General features: G+C 44.0%; 2 protein-coding genes across 3 annotated transcripts; both read right to left on the bottom strand.

The window, feature by feature from the left end:
• Nucleotides 1-6,066: 6,066 nt before the first annotated feature.
• Nucleotides 6,067-11,897, bottom strand: LOC124657254. Its single transcript, XM_047195835.1, has 5 exons — nucleotides 11,696-11,897; nucleotides 11,438-11,566; nucleotides 7,934-9,289; nucleotides 6,820-7,240; nucleotides 6,067-6,774 (listed from the first exon to the last, which is right to left on the bottom strand). The coding sequence occupies exons 1-5, from the start codon at nucleotides 11,895-11,897 to the stop codon at nucleotides 6,201-6,203; spliced, it is 2,682 nt and encodes an 893-aa protein (XP_047051791.1). The 3' UTR covers nucleotides 6,067-6,200.
• Nucleotides 11,898-17,775: 5,878 nt separating this feature from the next.
• On the bottom strand, nucleotides 17,776-21,706 carry LOC124654285 (probable glucan endo-1,3-beta-glucosidase A6). Of its 2 annotated transcripts, XM_047193300.1 has the most exons (4): nucleotides 21,631-21,706; nucleotides 20,169-21,521; nucleotides 18,010-18,078; nucleotides 17,776-17,965 (listed from the first exon to the last, which is right to left on the bottom strand). In XM_047193300.1, exons 1-3 carry the CDS (start codon nucleotides 21,704-21,706, stop codon nucleotides 18,041-18,043), a joined length of 1,467 nt encoding a protein of 488 aa, XP_047049256.1. In that variant the 3' UTR covers nucleotides 17,776-17,965; nucleotides 18,010-18,040. The 2 variants fall into 2 exon arrangements, with proteins under 2 accessions (XP_047049256.1, XP_047049255.1); XM_047193299.1 differs by having other exon boundaries at nucleotides 17,776-18,078.
• Between the last annotated feature and the right edge of the window lie 613 nt (nucleotides 21,707-22,319).

Raw genomic sequence — 22,319 nt, 5'->3', positions numbered from 1 at the left:
AGCATCCGGATCCATGGCGTGTCTCTATAGTGGTGAGTGTGTGCCTTTTGTCTGTGAGGTTTCTATTCACTCTTCCACGGCCGGCATTGCTGAATCCATCGTCACCCAGGCTCGCACTAAACGTCGTGGGCCGCCGCAAATCCGTGCTCATGGGTCACCTCATCGTACCATCGATTTTGAACCCGCGTTGCTGCACCGTGCAAATGCATGTGGCTCGCGAGATCGATAAGGTGGCTATGGCGAAGTTCATCGAGGCTAATCCGCACCCCATTCACGCAGAGTAAAACATTTTTGCTAAGAGGGCCGCGGAGAACAAGAAAATATAGCAGGAAGCACTAGCCCCTCAACGGTGATGAAGGTTGAGTCCAGCGAGGAATCTAACGGCGTTGACTAGAATGTGTTATTTACTCGTGTTGAGGAGTAGTATGTGTCTGTAGGAGTTGATGGTTGAATGTTTATGTTTAGTTTCGGCTATTTTAAGTTCATTTTGTAATTCAAAGTATGCAATGATCATTAAATATGAAAGTATCGAATGTTTGGTGCCGTAAAATACATCTTTTGTGATGGTACTAGTGCCCTCATCTGCCATAGAGGAGCTATTTTGGTGCCCTAAAACCCATATTTTGGTGCTTGAGACTGTTTTGGGTACCCTAAAACAGCTCATCTACTGAAGATGCTCTTAACCATGCCAGGAACCAGTTCATTAGCCATGAATCAAACTTCCACAAATAAAAATACTGCCATCAATTCACTAAGAAAGATATAATTATTTTCAAACTGTAAAATAGATGAATTTTATCACTAATAAATATGTTGGAGAAAAACTAGAAGACTTGCAAATTCTTTGCTTATTCTTGTTTAATTTTCAATAGGAAAGCGAGATATCGCTTTTTTTTGCGAATAGGACACTGACATTAAAAGAAACAGCGAACAGTACAAAGCACCCCAAGAAAAACAAAAATTATAAGGCGATCCTTGAGAAGCCCTTCATCTTCAACCTCCAGACCGTGTCGACGGCGCGTCGCCGCTGCCGCTCCTCCCTGAGTCGGCTTGACGTTGTTAGTTGCGGACGGGAAGTCGCCGAACGAGTCAAGAAGACCACATCTGTTTCAAAGACGAAGAACAAGGATGAACTACCTCTGAAGGTCCTTGACGATCCGAAGATCCCCACAGCCAGACGAAAACCTCGAAGATGACATCACTCCCGCAAGCCTCTCGACGTTGCCACCGAGATGGGGTTGAAGCCAAGGAGACCTTATTGTACGTACGAGGCGACGCCACCACCACCTGAGCGCCACCCCTACAAACTTTGGCCCCACAAACGGAGAACGGAACCCACAAAACAGGAGGTGGATCCCTCCCGCCGACGAGGGCCGCGATCCACCGCACCCCCATGGCCCGAAGGCCACAGAGGCGGGGCTGATCTGTGGCGGCGCCGGTAGGAGGCGAGGAAGATCTAGATCGCGAGAGCCTCTTTTTCCATGAGATATCGCTTAGCAAGCAGGGTACGTAGGTATTTTTTATCATAGTGTGGGTATGTGTATTATAGATCCAAACACCCTACCATCCTTCTGGGGCAAGGGTTGATCAACGGAGCCTCTCAATGATATTAATGTTGTACTTTTCTTCACGGAAGATTAAATCTACGTGACCTCCTTCGTGGTAAACGTCTGTGTGGCTGGCAAAAGGACAATAATAACAAGTTCACGTGAGAGCCTAATATTTTCTATATAATTAGATTTTTTTTATTTTTACACATAGAAGGCATGCACGCACTGGACCAACAAGATGTTCGGCTTGTATCTACCTTGCTTCGAGTAATGACTAATCATATTCTAATTGAATTCACCTCGGTCTATCCTCACAAAGCCGGAACATTTTACACATGAAAGACATAATCATGATATGATTCAGAAAAGGTCTTAGCTTTCTACTTGAGCTATCTCCACTTTGGCACCATTCTGCATGATTTCGTCATAACATCTGCCCTGAGATTTTAGTTGGGTCTACATGGGCATCTCCGATGTTGCGAGCACCTCCAATGGTACACTGTTCTTCTCTTAATTCAGCCTTGAGCCTATGGCAGTAGTTTCTGTATTCCGATATCTTTCCTCTAGAGCAACTATGGTTTTTGTCTGATTCTCCTGTTTATATGCTTTGTATGGTGTTTTTCTTTGCACTAGTATGCATAGCCAAAGTCCGTGGTTGGTTGTGAGGGTTGGGGACACTCTTCAAACCATGAACATAGGAGTGATGACCCCGGGCTTGCCCCATTTTTTTAAAAGCCAAAACACGGTTAACTATTTATACTGAACTTCTTTACTTACTTCTAGATCATATTGTCACTAAATTTCAAACATTTTTTACTTGATACAATTTTATCATGATGTCATAAATAATGTTTGAAGTTATAAAAGCTTATAATTCATTATTATGCAATCCAAATTCATCAATGCAAAATATAGCGAAAGTATATATTCTCTTTTTATACAAAATGGTGACCCTTCCATTGAACCAATATTCTTCTAAATAAATGATCAAAAATAAATAGATGACACAAGCACAAATGGTTTACACCGCTTATATGTAGTTTGGGTATTTATATGTGTTGTGTGTATTTATTATCTTCATATATCATGTTATTCAAATAGCGGGTGAATCTAACAAATATCCTAACCGAGCTCTAGAGTAGGATTGATTTACCTTGTTTGTCGAAGGGGGTAACCTCCTACCTCAGAGTCAAACGATGCACACAACTATGTTTTACCAAAGTTGGAACAAAGATAAAAATTACAAAGTGAGTAATGCGTCTATAAAACCTCACTATTACGCTATACTTATTGATCACCTATAGTATTTTCTAACACATGATCGTGAACGAAATTGGCATGCAAGTAACCTTTTGCGACATAGTGGCCATTTTTGCCTCAAAATCGCATCAAGACAATATAAATAATGAATTTTCTCCACAACCTATACATAACAGAGATACACACATCCAATCAAAATGATTATGTATTATTATTCAATCTCTTATATAGATGTTGATTGATCGAATGAAAATAAAATAAAACTATATACCAACTTATCTCTTCTAATTTTAACTTATCAATTTTAGTTCAGAAATAGCTTACCACACCAAACACGATCATCATAACGAGTCATCGGAGCAGATGCCAAATCATGTACCCAAGTTGGATATTTTCCCTCGGCCTCCAAAACTTAGCCGGAGATAAAGGTAGAAATACCCAAATAAAGTTATATACATGGGCGGGCCTATAGGTATTCAGCTGAATACCCAAAACAATTATCAAACTTTTCTAATTATATGATACCTATCAATTTTTACCTACATTGTATAAAATGCAATCTAAGTAACGGCACAATCATGTGGTATCCAGGTGATAAGTGATGACACAATCGTGTGGTTATCCTTATTTATTGGCTAAATTTGTTATCAAGGTCAATGCAATGTTAAAGATAGTGTGATAAGCTTACAGCTCATAACTCACACTATATGTCACCTTCCTTTGCATTAGAGCTTAACTTTGTAGTTCAAGCTTCATGTTCTTACCATATATGTCATCTTGATGCCGAAAACATTTTATCTTCCTATAAATCGTGGATTTTACACATAGTTGCACAATGGATGTTATCTTATTACCAGACCATTATTTTTCTTTGCAACCGTCTTAACTGATACTTAATGCATTTATTTTGTAAGCATTTTCCTCTGGATTTTCGAAAGATGATTCACGTGGCTAGGAAATCTTCTACTCCCTTCGATCCAAAATATGTGTTGGCAATTTAGTACAAACTTTATATTAGATTAGTATGAAATCTCCAAAACTTATTATGGATCAGACTGGGTAGTTTTATTTTTATTTTTAGGGGATTATTTTTTTGCAAGAAACATTAATGCTTTTAATATTACGTAGGAGCATATGTATAGACACCGCAAAATAGATGGGTATTTATTTGTCTTACAAATATCTTGTTTTGTCTAACAAAAACATGTTGAGAGAAAAATAACTTGCAAGAAGATCCTTATCATCATCGGTGTTCAAGACTAAAGCCACATTCACGAGAAGTGAGAGTAAATAATGAAAGAAGTCAGGTGGTGCTACATCAAAATTGCCTTGATGAAAATTTCTCCCAAAAGCACCGAGCCCAATTGGTTGAGCTTTGGTCTACTTTGCAACATATACAACCTCATGATAACTTGGAGGATGCCAATTGTTGTGGGTATACTTTATGGGTATATCAACGGCATGACCTAGATCCGGCAAGCCCGGGTAGCCCACAGATGGTGATGTGGCATGTGGCCCATCGGGCGGCCAAGTTGCTATAGATCCTGAAGGATGAAGTCCAGTTCAGGAACAGGAAGCCGGATCCCAACCGACCTACGAAGGAGGCCGGATCCGTGAAGGCCCATGAAGTATTCGGATCCAGCACGTTCTTAGAGGAAGGCGGATCCTTGACGTACACGGCAAGATATTGTACCGTAGTTAGGCGACTTGTGTTCCGGCTAGGACTCTCCGTGTAAACCCTAGATCCGTGCGCCTTTATAAGCCGGATCCCGGGAGCCCTAGACACAACCACAACTCATTGTAACAACGCGAAAGCGCCCAGATAATTCCAGACAAGCAGCAGTAGGCCCTGTCCTCGTGCAGGTGTTCCGAAGATGGGTAAATCGCGTACCACCGTCCCGAGTGCACTCCGCCCTATGGCCCCTACTTCTTCTCCCCCTCGTGAGGATCCCTCCTCCGTGGTACCGTCGAATAGGCAACGACACCAATACTTGGAAGCTCACATCAAATGGGAAGTACACCGCCAAGTTGGCATATACGGTGCAATTCTTGGGTTCCACTCTATCCATCTTGCACAAACCGGTGTGTAATGGCCTCTCCCTAAAGTTCAATTTTTTGCATGGTTTTTTGTGCAAAATAGAGTGTGGACTGCGGACCGGTTGCAAAAGAGAGGGTGGCCAAATTGCGCTCTATGCTCACTTTGCAAACAAACTACAGAGTCCATTTGACACCTTTTTACCAATCACCGCTACACCATTCGCGTTTGAGAATCTATAAAACTTTGGATGGGCATCCACAATATACAACCTACACAATGGACGGGGCTCTCGATCAACATTTGGTGGAGCATGGTGACGGCTAGCTCCATCCCAAACCGCAACGTCATGGCCTCTATCCTTCCTGTCACTTACGCATCTGCCTCTATCCTTCTCGCCACTTAGACTGCTCATAGTGGGAGTAACATAGGTAGTAACATCATACACCCCAAAGCATTTTGGTGACATGGCATGATAATAAATGAAGAAAGAGAGTGGGGTAGTAAGAGCAAGTACAATAAGGTACAGTCAGCTGGCTATAAGAGATAAAATATTATAAATTTGCTTAGTTGGAAGAGAGAGATTAGGAGAGAGAAGAGGAGTGGGCTCTTATCTTGTAGCCAGCTCTAGCACGTGCTCCTAGGCACTATGTGAGACTAAAAAGTGGGCCATGTATTGTAAAAGTACTACACTTTTATAACTCACTATTGTATATGTTGGCTCTAAGTTAGCTATAGATGACATGGCACTTGATTTATAGCTAGCAGCTGGCTACACTATTGGAATTGCTCTAACTAGCTATGTTACCATAACATCACACTTCTCAAGACAAGATGAGTCTATAATCTAATAAATATAACATGCATGATACCACATATATGTAACTACCCACTATGAAGGTAGTAACATAGGGTAGTAACATGCCCCATGTTACTACTCTATGTTACTCCCCACTATGACTAGTCTTAGTAAGTTTGGAACGAGAGAATGCTCGCATGTTCCATAACAAGCACGGCCCCACCCCCGGTAATCTTAGAAATCATTATGTTCAGACTATTTTGTAAAACACTTTTTCTTAATTAATGGATTGGGGCAACCTTTTCAAAAATAAATGCACTGATCGATCGAAAACATTTGAACAGCAACGCAGTTCTGCAGTATCAGGTCACATACCACGCCAATTTAATTATACGGACTATCTACACGAACGTCAAGCACTAGTTCAAGCAGAAAATATCGACCAATGCAAAACAAAAGCTTATCCAGTCCTCACGCAAGTATACTAAAGAGTTGCCACGGATTCAACAAGATGCGCATGGCGTATACAAAAGCGTGAAGCTGAAAGAAGGCAGCATCAGTGCACCGAGTGGCAGCAGATGAACGGCATCCACGGCTGCTTCCTCACTTTGGATCTCTTGTCAACGTTGCCATCGTGGGGCAGCTTCGCTGGGGAGTTCCAGTACAGGTCACCCGAACCAGCTAACCCTGGCTTTGCCGATGAGGCGTCCTCCTTTGATGATGCTCGCCGCCTGAACGACAGGACCCGCTCCTTTGTGCTAGGCTTCTTTTCTTTGCTCTCCAGGCTCGCCTCGGCGAGGAGGACCTTCAAGGGGACAGAGATCCTTGCTGAATTCAGCCTTGAGCCGATGGCCGCGATCTCTTCATTCGGCTTGTTTCCCTCCAGAAATGTGCCTTCAGCCTGCTTCTGCCCTTCAACATTATCTTTGTTCATCTCCTTTGCACGTGTTTCTTGAGCCTGCTTGTTTTCTTCAGCTTCATCTACATGTTGCCCTTCATACATCTCTTCTTTGTTGGTGCCATCAATTTGCTGGTTGATACTAAATTCTGTGTCCACCCCCTTTGCGCAACTGTCTTCAGTCTGATCCTCTTCATGAACATTTACTGTGCTTTGTACTGCCCTCAATTCCCTTGAATCAGTGGATTCACTCTGATTATTTCCATTAACCACTTGCTTCGCACCACTGCCTTCAGCCTGCTTCTCTTCTTCAACATTTTTTGTAAGCAGTACTGCATTCAGCTCCTTAGCACTAGCATCTTCAGTCTGTTTCTTTTCTTCAAAGTTATCTATGCTCTCTACTGCAGTCATAGCTTTTGCATCGGTGTCTTCAATCTCAATCATGGCTCCAACATATGTGCTGAGTGCATTGATCTCTTGAGAAACAGGCATTGTGCCAAACTCTGTCGGAAGTACTGGAGTCGGCACACAACTGGCACCATTTGTATGTGGTTCACCTCCTTGCTTGCTATGGTTCATTGAGGCATCATGCAAGACAATGTTCTTCGTACGATCTGCACTACTACTGTCCGACACATCTTCTGCACCAACTGCATATCCATTTTCACTTGACACAGCTAGCATGCTGTCACGATCATCTGCCAGAAATATTCCATAAATTTCAGTCCATAGCATCATGTAATCCGAACTTGTAGAATCTGGACAGAATTATGCAGCAAGAGTGCAGCAACAAACTTGGAAGTAACTTCAAATATGAACATAAGATGTCACTAGTCCTGCTGTTTGTGTCTACACAACACTTTTAACCATCATCCACTACTCATCCTAGCAGCGGGATGTGGGCAACACATGGCAATATGGCATGTGGAAGGGGGACAATGTGATAAACAATTGTGTAACTAAAAGTTGTTCGTAGATTGATGCATGTGAAGATTAGTGCAGGAAGTAGAGTGTACAACTGATGGTGTTTATATTAAGGTATATAAGGTGGTATATCACTTGCAAGGAAAACAGCTACGACCATATGACAGTGTTTAAATACATCAATCAACCAAAACAAGACTAAACAAGTAACAACTTAGATGAACTTCCTCCACGGCTTTACATTTTACTGTTGATTGCCTCTTTTACTTGTTTATTCTTCCCAACCCAAAAACCAAACTGGGTCAGACTGGAAGAACTAAAAATGGTACAAATATGTCCAATAAAGTGTTGTTTTGAACTTTCTGAACTCCAACGAACTGGGACATTACTAGTACTACAAAAGAAATAATAATCACCATCTTGTACCAAGAATACATGGATAGAAAGTGAAAACTCAGAATTATCACCTGGGATCAGGCAGTGTTGCCGGTCAGCAACACTAGCAACGCTGGAAACTGTCTGAGTTGTAGATTCAAAACGCTGCTTTGATTCAACAACATTTGGTTCCTCAAAATTGTAACTTCCAGAAGAAAGCTCAAATAAGTCCTCACTCCTGGTGTCATCGAGATTGAATGGATTCTTGATAGAAGACATTTGATCCATTAGTAAAGTGACATGCTCCTGACTTGACGAAACTTGATATTTTGTAGGAACCTCGGTGTCACCCTCCCTGTTGCAGACTTCCTCTGTACAGACCCCATTATGTTTTTCCAAGGAAGTATTACCTTCTGCTGCAGTAACAATTTGCTCAACATCTTGTTGAGGCGGCAACGCACAGGAAGAATCCAACTCACTGCCCTTTACTAGAATGTCATTACTGTAGTTGTGTTCAGCGATGGACTTGAGCATGCCATCGACTTCAGCAACAGCAAGATCATTCTGATAACCAGGTTTACAGCATGTTAAATTTAACAGGCAAGAATTGTCAACTGGCAGCTGAGCATCTGATGTATCTTGAACAGACAAGTTATGTGAAGAGTGCTCCACGGAGTAATCAGCAGAAGTATTTTCAGTGTGAATGACCTTTAATTCATCTTGAGTCGGCACAGAGTCAGTTCCAGAATTAGATATTGTTTCAGATCCATTATTATCTGATCCTGCTATTTCTGCTCTTGGTGATACTTCAGACATACTATCCAGAGCGTCCATACCATCAATCAAGAGGCTGTCCACCTTCCTGGGACATGCCGATTGCAATTCTGGGTAGGATATAAGCGGAGAGCATTTCTGGAGAGATGGTGAATCCAAATCACCAATAAACTCGCAATAGCCGGATGTCTTACCAGGTTTTCTGTCTGTATCATTGCTGCCGATGTCTCCTGAGCATTCAACTGTACTCTGGAGGTTTAGGCCATCTTCACACCCAACCAATCCAGGAGTTAAAACTCCCAAGTAACATTCAGCTTTGTTTTCAACTTTGGAACCAGCAGCAAAATCAGGCATGCTTGGTCCATTTGAAAACTCATCTTTGCATAATCCATTCATTTCAACGGAGATCACATCTGCAGCTATACTTGTACCCATTGAGCCTTTGTCCAGATTCTTGATTTCCTTGGGAATATCTGACTCAGGTGCTACTGCTGCACCATCTTCTGGATCTGATTGATGAAGAAACGAAGATGCATCCTGGTATTCATCAAAACTATCTTCTCGTTCAACTGTGTGTGCAACTGCAAGTGGTGCAATTTCACTGGAAGTTTTAGGAATTTTATGTTGAACTCCATTGGTGCAAGGCTTTGCTAAATTGGTTCCATCGCCTTCATCTGCAGTAATTAATCAGGCCAGTTTTAGCACAGCTAATTGTGCTGACTTGAATTCCAGCAGCATTAGGAAAAACAAGTTGTACTAAAAAGAATACTACCTCTGTTCCATAATGTAAGATAGTTTGCCAAAACGTCCAATATTATGGAACAGAGTGATAGTAAACAAGTGAAGACACACTTGTTTATCTTTGAACGAACCAGTAAAACAATACGATTGTCACATCGGCATAAGCAGAAACAGATGAAAAGGCGGCATAACAAGTTAATAACATTCCTACTATAAGCCTCGGCAAAAAACATCAGTAAAATTCCAAGGAATTTGTAACACGATGTAACAAATGAGTATGTAATAACAAAGAAAAATAGAGGGGCACAAAAAATGAGGTACAGATGATCATTCTAGTTAGCAGTAAGGGTATAAGAAAATTCATAAACAGGTCTAACTAGAAGGTCATACAATCAAGAGAACTAAAACAAGAAAATTGGTTTTGCAACATGCAAAAAATGCCTTTTGCAGACTTAGGCAGTCTGGTAGCAAAACTGACTACAGTAAAAGTAAATAATGCAATTGGATGATGGGATGCTGTCTCATAGGGCCTATGTGCTAGTAATTTTTTAATGGCATGGGCATCCTTCACCCTTGTTACTAAATAAAAGTATCTAAGAATGGACAGAGGGCATTGAATATTTGAATACATACCTATACCACAGATAAAATTTAAAATAGTACGAGGAAATCATCGCAAAAATCTTTATATTACAAGTGCATCTCTTGCAATCAAGTTCATAAAAAGAGTCTGAAGCAGCTACTGCAAAAGTTTTCCTGAAATGTCACATTGTGAACATATAGGGTGCGAAATTAAAGTCACCTACTAGCAGCTGAATGCTCACCATTGCAGCACCGTGATTGTTAGAAACCTAACAGGACGGTGACTTCATAACTGAGAGGTATCAGTGTATTAAAACATGGGCATAGGCGACAACTAGGTACTAATAAAATAGGGCAACTCATGTCAACGCCACGAAATATGAGATCTTCCCAAGTACTAGTAGATAAATAAACTAAGAATGTGTATAGACACAAAGATACATTCCAAACTTTGAGAGATCAGATAGAGACATAGGTAATGGGACTAAACTACTCTGCACAAACAAAACGCACATGTGACTAGGACAACACATCATGTGGTGGAAGCCCACTAAACCCAAGCTTAACCAAAGAGAAACCAATGTAGAAACGACAGGTTCCAAGATATCGTACCCAACAGCACGACGACTAAGGACAGATATGTTGGATTTCCATGACAAAATCTGGATAAACCAAGAAACCAACAACAAATCATTTCGCCCATTCCTGGCTGGCGGTCAGTCAGACAGACCAGGGAAAGGATCCAATGCAATCCACAAAGACAATTCTTATCGCTGACAACCGACCTCAGGGTACCAGCAACTTGCCACGGGACACGGAATGATAATCTAGGAGGAGAAGGTGGAGCCGTGTACTCGCGCCTCAGCGATTACCGCGCCGGAACACACTAGTTTATTGTTACCCACTGAAGGGTAAGTGTTTAACCCAAGCAAAGCTCAGATCTACAGTTTGAAATGAAAATAAAGAAACAGGGCACTCAAAGTGTCCCACATCGTTATCACCAAAATATATTGGGCGAGGCCCCCCAGAGACCGAGAGGGACAGCAAAGTGCCTGCGCTTTCATTCAGCTTTAACGCAAAGTCGCTAACCCATGAATCAATCAATCGGAGTATTGCTAGTATTCGAGGTCCCCCACCGCAGTACAATTTTCACTATGCCATTGCCATGTGAGCCTTTGCGTTTAACTCTCTGAAGGAGGACGAATGGGGAAAAGGCATGCAATCCTTTCGCCTTTTCAACCTCTACCAAAGGAGAAGCAAAACAACAAACAGCGCAACATCGAGAGGACATGGCGCACGGTGGAACCAAAGCTGTGGAAACCGCAAATTCGTGCGATTTCAACATTTACAGAAATCAGCCGCAATCTAGTTTCTGGTCCTCCCCAGACCAGGAGGCTGCAACCAGCAGCAAATCAACGCGGTAACGAGAGATGCGACAGTGGGCAGAAATGGCAGGGTAAAAAAGAAGTACTGGCGAGGGGAGGACTCGTAGAGCACACCTGCGTCGTGCTCCTTGTCCTCCGCCGAATCGCCGCCTCCTTCCGCAGATCCGGGCGACGCGGAGCCCCCGCTGGCCGCGCCATTGCCAGGGTCCTCCCCGTATCCCGGCCCTCCCGCGCCACCACCACCTGCAGCGCAGCACACGCAGGCCGCACAGCACACCTCGTCAGAAACCACGGAATCCAAACCCAAACAAAATAGAACAGAAGCAAATGAAAACATGGCGTCGCACGGCGCGGGTCCCCGGCCCAACGTACCTAGCGCGAGCCGCGCCTCCGCCGCATTGCGGTCCCCGGAAGCGGCGGCGGCGGGCTTGCGGCAGTTTTTGCGGTGGGAGCGGCGGAGCTTGGCGCTGGGGTTGGGGTTGGGGTACTGGTGGCCGCAGACGTGGCAGAGGTGGCCCCCGCTGAGGCTGAGCGCGTCCTTGCCCCGCCGCGCCTCGGCGCCCTCCGCCGTCATGCCGCTCGGTCGGCCGACGGCAATGGTACGGCGAGGTAGCGAGCGGCGGCGACGAACGCGGAGAGAGAGGAGAGGAGAATGGTGGGGAACGGCGGGGGAAGTGCTACTCCTGCTCCATTTTAGACGAGACAAACGGCGGGGGTTTGGGTGGAGTTAAAAGAGAGACCTCGCCACGGGCCGTGCTGCGGACCTGCGGTGCCGAGGCTTAACTGGTTTAGCGACTGACGGGTGGGGCCGGGACGTCGGTGAGTGGGAGGGCCCGTGCGGTGGCGCCATCAATGCGGGCCATGTGCGTGGTGGAGTGATTTCCCTCGGGTCCGTTCTAGGGCACTGGTGGAGGGAAATGTTTGGGGCGTGGGGTGTAGCAGCGTGGTGTGGTGTGGGCTGCTGCGGGAGACCCTGGGGAAGTGGTGCGTGGGGGCGGAAAGTGGGGTCTTGTTCTTTTTGTTCGCTGGGTAAAGCCCTAGTAAAGGTGGTTTCTGTGCTTTACTTACACAGGTTCCTATGATGTTTGGATTAGCTTGATTAAGGAGCTAATTGGTGTATAGACCCTGCTAATCATAGACTCTATGCATAGTACTCCTTTGCTAGGTTTGAAAGAAACAAACTGTCTTGTGATGTTCAAAAATGTGATCACTCCTTGTAAGGTTTTACACGAAATCATCTTGAGTGAGAAATGTTATACTATATGTTGTCACGGGGACACGCAAGAGGACGAATTTGCAAACATGCTTCTTTATTTTAGAAAAAAAATATTGTATGTTCTTGTGTTGTCACCCTCGCTACCACTATCAGGCGGCGAGGCTCTGTTCATGGTGGATTTGCGCAAATATCCCTTCTAGGCACGATCTCTCACGGCGCTCCTCTTTCATTGGTTTTTCTACGTGATTGAAGCCGATCCCTTTCTATGAGGAGGTTCAATAGCCTTCGACAACATGTGTCTCGCTATCATGTACCGTCGTTTGAATGCTTGGCCAAATCCTAGATCCCCAAGTTGAATATTTTTGGGTACGGGTTATTTCTTTTTCATGGAATACGCAATTTCAACCTTCCGCTCTTCTAGGTGAAAGCTCCATACCTTCATATTGGAAAATTGAATGTGGTGGATTTTGGAGGGTTGTAAAGAAAGAGCGGTGATTTTGATTGGGTCGTGATGGTCGAAGTGTTATTCGTCTTGCCAAGAATTCAAGATTTCACTCTCGACCCAAGCACGTCGATGTGAGGTTTTGTTGGATTCGAGATGTTGTGAATTCTAAGTTTCTACAACTTGAGATGCGGCGGAGTAAATTCTACTGGATCACAGTCTGCCAAGAATTACATTTCGACCTGATTTAATCATCATTCCGATTAGATCGGATCTGATCGGCGTAGATGCATCGGTAGGAGCTTTCGGAGGATCGAGGATGAGTGTGTTCATGCCTGCCATCATCAGTACTCTCTATAGGCGTGATCTGCCAAAGAAACAAAAGGTATCGTCGTATCGACATGATTAAGAGGATATTTTATTTATTTATTCGTCCATATCTGTGACAACTAATATAGATTGGAGGGAGCAATTTCCATTCTAATTGTGTAACATGAGTCTATGTTTTGGATCACACCATTCAGCAGAAGCATGTCTCAGTCGATCGCGGATCAACCAAAGCATCCATGAATGTTAGATCCCCGTGATTGCGATAAAATGGATGGCATGGCTCCATATGGATCAGCTATCACGTTCCAATCATTTTATTTTTATTTTTGAACTTTTTAGGCCCTGTATGGAACAAGGATAAACATAGGATTTTTGGAGGATAAATTTCCGTAGGAAAAGTTCCTGTGGTGTAGTTTGGAAAAATAATAGGAATAGATTCCTTTGAAATTTATATGAAATGTGCTATTCATGAAAAAATTAGAGGAAAAATATCGCCTCATGTTTTCATCTCTTTGTGTTTGCAATTCCTGCATTTTTGCCAGCACCACATTTCAAACGGGGCCTCAGTGTCCATCATCTGCTCAAGCCGTATGTGTTGCGATGAAGGTGATATGTTTCAGGTTTCTTCTTGATCAAGTCAATGCCTGTCGACATGGTGAACAATAATCATCTCTCTTTCGTAAGACAGATATTTTGAAAGCCCAAGGTTCCTTTGAAAATCAAAGATATATACGTGGTAAGTGGTTTGTATACAAGGTTCGGATAGAACAAGTTGGCCAAATACAAATGGTATTGTGACAAGAAGTGTTTCATTTTGATGAAGATGAAACAATCGAACAAGTTGGCCCCTTTGCATGTCTTTTGTGGCGGGTTGTGTTGCTGGAAATATCTAATATGCGTAAAAATTGATTGTTTTAAATTGTGAGGCTGTTTTCTTCATGTTGGCCGGGTTATTTTTTTTATTTGCCGAATTGATCTTGTTTTTAATAGAAAAGATAACTCACTTATTGCAAATTATTTATATACCTACTCGTTGGATATGTACGTGATGTTCACTTAGGTGCGTATAGGCATGATAAAATTATGCACTTTATATGCAGCCACTTATATACGGTAGCACAAATTTTGTGGCCAATCAGTTTGCTACTGATTTAGCCATAAGATTTGTGATGAATATCTACATGTAATATTTTCTTAGGATTTGCTAGTTCTCAGCTAGCTGAAAACTAAGTCCGTGCTCAGTTAAGTTCTACATCGTTAGATTTGCTTCGCGATTCATGCTAGTTATCAGTTGCAACAGGAGTTGCAACTAAGATTTGATGACATCATCTGACTGAGAACGAAGTTAGTTCTCGGTTGACTGAGAAATAGCAACATCCTTTCTTTTTTACCTTTTGCCATCGAGACTAAATTTGTTATCTTTGTATATGGCAAGATAAGGATAATGGTGTCCCGCGAGAAGCAGCGACGTGCCAACTGATACCACACTACATCTGCAGGAATTTTGTTGGTATCCGGCCATCTACTATTCTACTGACCTTAATTTACTTGTAAGTAACCACGCGTGCCGTTACGTGTAGGATGTACAAGAGAGAAATGTGGTTAAAGCTAAGCTAGCATGGTGCAGTTGAAGTGCGCGTGGTTGTCCAGACGACCCAGGACTGACCTCCACTCTCCAGATGCCAACCCCTCTAGGATCTACTATCTATCTAGCTAGTTAGAGACTTGGTACTATGCACATAAATCGCTCATCATGCACCGCATTCTGTCATGATCATTTCAACGATCTCTACGTTTCGAGCCATTTTGTGACATGTCATTTTCTCTTTCTGAAAGTGGCATACTAGCTAGTTCGCTCGTGGTGAAGCTAATGGTTTGCTAGGACGTACTCCAGTGGTATGCTAGGAGTACGCAACTAAACTTGACCGTACTACAGTAGTACAGTGGAAACATACAGCCAATAAATGTGCAGGGCTCCTGCCTTCGTTTCGTAGTATAAAGCTTTTTAAAAAAATTAAGCTAAGTAAAGTTTGACCAAACATCTAGAAAAATTATCAAGAACCACGATAATATGTAGATAACATATAAAAATATATTGCATGATGAATCTAACGGTGTTGAGTTTGGATTATACATATATATTAACATTTTCCTAAAATTGGTCAAATTTTATGTAGTTTGACCTTTCGTAAAAATATAGGTCTTATTATTTGAAATTGACGTAGTAGATAGGATCACAAGAAAAACATAGAAGAAAAACGTAGGAGTGGAAAAAACATAAGATTGAGATGTTATGCTACTTAAGTCCTATGTATGGAAGGTGGATTTTATTTAATTGTAGCAAAGAATTTTTTTATGAAGCATGATCTAATTCTTTTTTCTATAGGATTTACACTATAAGATAAGAATACAAGATTCCTATAAAAATAGTCTCTCTAGGATACAATCCTATGAATCAAACAGTTTATGTAGAATTTTTTCCAAAGCATTCAAATCCTACAAAATTTCTATATATAACCATATGAATCAATGGAGCCCTAAAATCGCAACACTGGGTTTGAATGTGTTTTCTCGTGAAAAATTGAAATATCACACAATTTATTTCTGATTTATATTCACGTGTTTTTTTAAATAAAATGTATAAAAGAAAATCGAATTTTAAATCCGTGAGCCCTTGGATAGCGGTAGTCAGGGGCGCGTAATTAAACCCACTCTCCAGCCGAGTGAGTTATTAGTTTATGTGCTCACTTCCGGGTTTATTTCCACGTCAGAGGTCATGCACGCCATAATTTTTTTCAGAACCAAAATATGCTACAGTTCAGGCAAATCGCACCCGCAAACTGCACTTCTTTTGGTGCTGTAAACAAGTCCTACGAGAGCTACGGACGGTTGAATAAACAAGTCTCTGCAAGTCTCTGATGCGGTGTGCGGATTGGATGGACAATAGTCAGTACAAAATTATCGTAGTGACTCGGACCTCCATCGCTAGTCCTCTAAACCGGTGATCATGACATTCTCCGTCTCTGATTTACCGGACTAGAATGTCATCTGATGGCAACACAGAGCAAAGCTTTGCACCTCTCCCTTCAGTACCAAACGGTCAGAATAAAAGCATTGGGACGGATGGTCGAATATCACCCGATCCACCAAGTTCCAGACATAACATGCACTGTTGCATTCGCCGGCGGAGCCTTCCGAAAATCAACACTCCAGCCAAATCCAGTAGAACATGCATCAAGTAGATCTTCGTCTTGGTCTTGGTGAGAGAAACCCTATGACCACCACCTTTATTCAACCTGTGCGAGCATCCTCCACGCCGCTCGCCGACAACATGCAATCTGCTGCAACAAACTCTACAAGCGGCCCAAAGGGCTAGGCCAGCAATATTCTAGTATCTTACGACTCTAAGATCTTAACGGATTGAAAGGATACGTATCACACTTGTATCTTATCCTAATCTGTGTTTGTATTGTTGTTCAGAGTGTGATACTATGCCTTGAATCATAGTATACTGATACTTTGACACAAGCGCTACCACACATCAGATAAAACTAATCAAAAAATTAAGTAACATATGACATCAGTGATATGCCACCGATACTATTTGCCACTTCTCTATCTCTCTTGTGGTGTTGAGTTGCATGCTCTAAATTTAGAATATGATATACTCCCTTATGAGAACAATATGACGTGTCACTATGTTTTCCTAGAAAAGTGTGCTAGATAATTATTTTATTTAATGCATAAGTTGATTGTATTTAAAAAAAATACTCCCTCCTGTTGGATTTAGTCGACGCGGAGGGAGGCATGGATGCATATCATTAGCATGTGGTTAGCGTCAATTAAATACGTCCAGAGGTAGTAGGAATCTTATTGTATCGTGATACTACGTACAACATGATCATACGGTACGATACTGTTGATGAAAAAACGATATCACCTATTACCTCAATACTTAAAACCTTCTATAAGACCAGTAGTTAGTTAGAACAGCCATTCCTATCGATAAAACAAGGTTATCCTTGCGTTGGACAGATTGGATGCACGATAGCCAGTACCATTCGATAGTCTTGAAAATTTTCAATTTTTTTCTTACAACATCTATTTGGCATGCATAAACCGTACAAAATGTTAGATCAAAATCAACAGAAGACAAGTTTCGCTATGAAACCATCATGACACTTCAGTCCAGGATTTGACTTCACACAATCCGTATTGCTTTACCTTTCTGTTTGTTTTTCAAGCTATGGATTGAATCTGATTTGCAATTGGTAGCGTGATAGATGTGTATCAGCTCCATGCCATGGATTATTTTTTATTGATTTTCTCAGAGCTGTTAGACACGCATTTTGGTTGTCTAGAAGTTCAGTAACTACACCTAGCTTTGTCCAGAACAGCCGGAAAATGAAATACCAGCAGCAAAGACCGAGTTTGCATTCCAGTAGTAGAGATGGCAAGATTAGCTAGAGGCCATATAAAATCAGTGGCTATCATTTCATCTCTGTCAATAGATGATGTACGTGAATGTTTCAGAAACAACGACAGGAGGAACACCTAAACAACAGAACATCAAAGTCAAACATACCGTAAGCTATTACCATTGTTACATCAGAAAGTTTCAGTAAGCCATCCATGCTGCGCAATGCACTCAGTCAGGTTTTGATAAAACTAGAGTGATCAGGATCAGAAGTCCCCCTCCCTGTTGTCCTCTTCTCCCCTTTGTAATCAATCATCCCAATGAACTTTGGAACTTGCAGGATCCGTAGCCTGCAGATGCCAGAATTAACCAGTTAACAACTAAGGCTAAAGCAGTTGCATGTCAACATCAGAAGAAATATAACTAGTCGCTTGAGCTGGCAGAAACTTGCCAATCGAGTAAAGTTTCTGGAAATGGTTTGTGTAATAATGAAATCCTCAAGAATCACTGATATTCATAGTACGTGGTTCGTAGCTGGAGAGTATGATTTTACAGTATGCAGCTGGAGATTCTGATTTCTCCATTTAGCAATAGTGGAAAGGCCTTGCATAATTTCAGACCAAAGTGACATCCAGCAACACCATATTTTATCAGGTTAAGCTAAAGTGACAAACCGGGCAAAGAGATGCGCAAGCAGGAGTGCGTGGATGGGTTTCATCCTGAAAGGAAAACTAGATGCAGACATTTCACCTTTAACTGTACAAAAGCCATCTCGGCTTATGCAGAACATGCTAATGCAGTAAATCAAGTGTTTCAAGAATCAAATCTGCAGAACAAATGGAAAATAAGCATAAACCTGTAAAATGATTTGCATGCTAAACCCTGAAGTTTGCATTTTTGTGCTAACACCTAAGGTCTGCATTCACCCTACTGGCAAATGCCCAAACGAATCAAGGACTGCAGATTCAAACAACATTGCCCTTGCAAATGCTTGCACTCATGTTAATACCTAATAGCAGACGGCGATGCAGGGTATCCAAGGTTATGTCAAATGTGCAGTTGGACTTTGACTGACTCAGAGATCACAGTGCACATGCAGGTATCTGTCCAAATCGAGTAATTACAACCAACTATACTGTGCTATCTGAATGTATCTTTCAGAGCAAGTGTGCAACTGAAACCTAATAAGTTCAGAACCTCTTTTGTCAGCGAGCCAGGCAGGCAAACTTTGCATAGCGCAATGGTACGGTTCTCTGTGACAAATACTCAGGAAGGTGTTGTTCTCTACTGCATAACACTATGCTAAAATGTGAATTGGAGATAGGTGTTAAACTAAGAATTTTTGTGCACTTTAGGAGCCTAGGTGAAATGGAATCATCTAAATGTTCCTAAATGCAAAACCAAGTACTCGTTATTTTTTTTCCCGAAATGGAGGTTGTAACACCTATGCCCTATAACGGATGACCGCCTAAAAAAAGACGTCTAATATCGCAAAAAAAATGGTAGTTCACTAAAGAGAGCACCACTATCATGTGCTCATTGCATAAGATGTATCTGGGTCAGAAAACAAGCTTCTACTGTAATAAAACTATATGTGAAGCACTTGAGATCCCAATGTACTGGGTCAACACAATGCTGGTGCTTAAATTTTGGCAACAACAGATCTCATTCATATCTTGTGAAGATCGATATCTGAATCTCAAAAACGGGGGTTCAGCTCTCTTGGCAGAGAGATGTCTTATTGGGCGCTTAATCCTCATATTACCATTACCAGAATAAAATTTCCAAGGAATCAATCATCTAATGGGAAACAGATAGCTAAAGCTTACAGGCTAGCAACTACTTAAGAGTGGAAAGCATTTTCAGATATCTGGATCCTAATTTATTTAGTGAACTTAGTGGCAAATTTGTGCAGTACACCTGATGGATCACAACAGACACATCCAGTATAATATTAGAGAGACGTTATGACAATTTGACTCATCGCTCTAATCATCATCACTAGTAAGTAAATAAGAAGTCAACCTCCACAGAAGTTAGGTATAAGTTTGAAACGATTTGATCCAGATCCGGTCGTTTGAATGACCCGATATAATCTCGGGTGACACGTGAAGACAATTTAATCGTTGTCACCCCTCACAATCATCAGGCAACTTGGTCCTTTTCCTAAACTGTAGCCTTGACTAGTCTCAGAAAGTTCATCACCACGACCAGCTAAAGAAACCAAAGGCATCACTTTTTTTGCTCATCTGGAAAATGTACCATCTGTTCCATTCCCAGTTATCACTAACCAAACGTCTAGAGTGAACAGTTTCATTAACTAGTTAGCATTACTGTGTTCGTGCGTTGCTAATCATGCAGTAGTAGTATAAAAGTTGGAGTGCCAGTAATAAGTTTCAGAATGTACAGAGAGCAGTGGTGAGCTTGAGCAGAAGCTTACTTGGGTCCTTGATGGTCTGCTCGGCGAGGTTATTGAAGTAGCACGTAGCTCCGGTCTTCCTGAGCTGCTGCCAGTATGAGTTGAAGGCGTAGCTGGCGTGCGCCGCCCCGGTGTTTGGCTGGAAGCACGCGCCGCCGGGCTGGATGGCGTCGCAGGTCCCGTTCCCCTGCCCGCACGCGTAGGTCAGCGCGTCCCCCACCGCCGTCTCGTTGAGCTTCTCGGCGGCGTGCGCGGCCAGCACGCACCAGATCGGGCCCTTGTACGGCGCGTCGTTCTCCGGCACCGGCAACGGCGGGTACGCCCAGAGCGGGCGGCGCCCGGCGAGGTCGATCGGGTACACGGCCGTGCCGTTGGCGTAGTAGATGCCCCAGTGCCGCTCGGTGCCCGGGCCGGGCTTGAGGTCCTCGTTGTAGAGGGAGAAGACGAAGACCGGCATCCTCGCGCCGGGCCGCGCCGGCGTGCCGGGGTTCCGGGCGAACCGCGCGGCGAGGTTCCTGTTGTAGGTGGCGGCGTTGCGGACGCTGGCGCCGATCTGCTCGTAGTCGCCGGCGTTGGGCCAGCCGGTCTCCGCGATGGCGAGCCTGACGCCCCCGTGGCCCAGCTTGGACATGGCGGCGCCGACCGCGTCGAGCATTTCGTCGAGCAGGTTGGTGTAGGTTAGTCCGGTGCCGGGGTCGACGTACCGGATGGCGCCGTCGCCGCCGCGGAAGAGCGCGTAGTCGAGCGGGACGGTGCCGTTGCTTCCCGCCCAGGCGAAGTAGGGGTAGGCGTCGACGAAGTAGTAGGAGTTGGTGCGCTCGATGAAGCGCAGCAGCGGGCGCATGACGGCCTCGGCGATGTCGGGCCGGAAGGCGGCCGCGGAGGGCGGGCGCGGGAAGGCGCCCGTGACGAGCGCGTCCATGGCGAGCGTGGTGCTGAGCTTGACGCGGCTGACGCCGCGCCTCCGGAGGCTGCGGTGGAGGTTCTCCATGGCCGGCACGATGCGGGGCCAGGTGGTGTTGGCGGCGGATGTGTCGGAGAGCACCTCGTTGCCGACGAGCAGGTACTTGATCCGGGTCTTGGGCAGGTAGGGGAGCAGGTTGTCGGCGACCCACTTGTCGGCGGCGGCGTAGGAGGCGGCGAGGTCGACGATGATCTCGTTGGGCACCATGATGGAGACGGTGAGGCCGGTTCCGGTGAGGGCCCGGAGGACCGGCGCGTTGGCGTCGTAGATCTTGACCGAGCCTGCCCCCGCCGCAAGGAGCAGCTGGACGGAGCGGCGGGGAGAGGGGATGTCGTCGGCCACCCTGCCGTAGTTGACGCCCAGGCCGTGCGCGTGGCCGTGGCCGTACCGGCTGCTGCTCCCATCGGCTGCTGCAAGAGAAATGGCACGGATAGCGACGGCGTGTCAGCTACTAGCTAGCTCGGCAGCTCTGTGCAGCTTCAGCTGGAGTTGCAGTGAGTGAGCGGAAGAATGGCTTACCGTGGCAGGCGAAGGCGGCGAGGAGGAGGAAGAGGAGCGGCCGGAGAGGTGAGACGCCGGCCATGGAAGCCGCCATGGCTGACTGCTGGCTCTGCTTCGTGTGGAGTGTTTGGGCGGAGCGACCGAGCGTTGACGTGTGTAGGGAGGAGGACCCGAGGAGGTTTAAGTAGAGGGTTTAAAAACCGAAGCTTTGACGACGGCAACGGCACATTCGGATCGCTAATCAGGACATGATGCGGCTTTTGAGTGGCCATGGGCGACATCATTAGGACAAGTGGCGAGTTGAGACGGCACATTACTGTGAACTAAGTATTTTTTAAAAGATTCAGTTTATATTTACTTTGAATTAACAAAACACGTTCGGGTACCGTGACTGATGAGATGGAGGAACAAAGCCAACAGAGGGAAAGGGGGTGGAAATTGTGCCGTTGCGTTGCGCCTCTCTCTCTCTCCTACTTCACTTGCTTTCTTGGTTTTTGCACATCGGATCCTTCGTTCCTGCAGCCCGTATGAAAGCTTTGGAGTAGGAGGGGTGAAGTGAAGTTGCCTTTTCCGCAGGGCTCCTCCTCGAGTAAATTACCACAAAAAAACTAGCATAGTTTAGGTTACGTTAATAAGTCAGCATCTATTTTGTTTTTTTAACTACCGAATTTGAGGCATGGAGTCACATATTGCGCCGATGGTCGCTT

Source organism: Lolium rigidum, chromosome 5, assembly GCF_022539505.1.
Source record: "Lolium rigidum isolate FL_2022 chromosome 5, APGP_CSIRO_Lrig_0.1, whole genome shotgun sequence".
Lineage (NCBI taxonomy): Eukaryota > Viridiplantae > Streptophyta > Magnoliopsida > Poales > Poaceae > Lolium > Lolium rigidum.
This window is presented reverse-complemented; position numbering and strand designations above follow the sequence as displayed.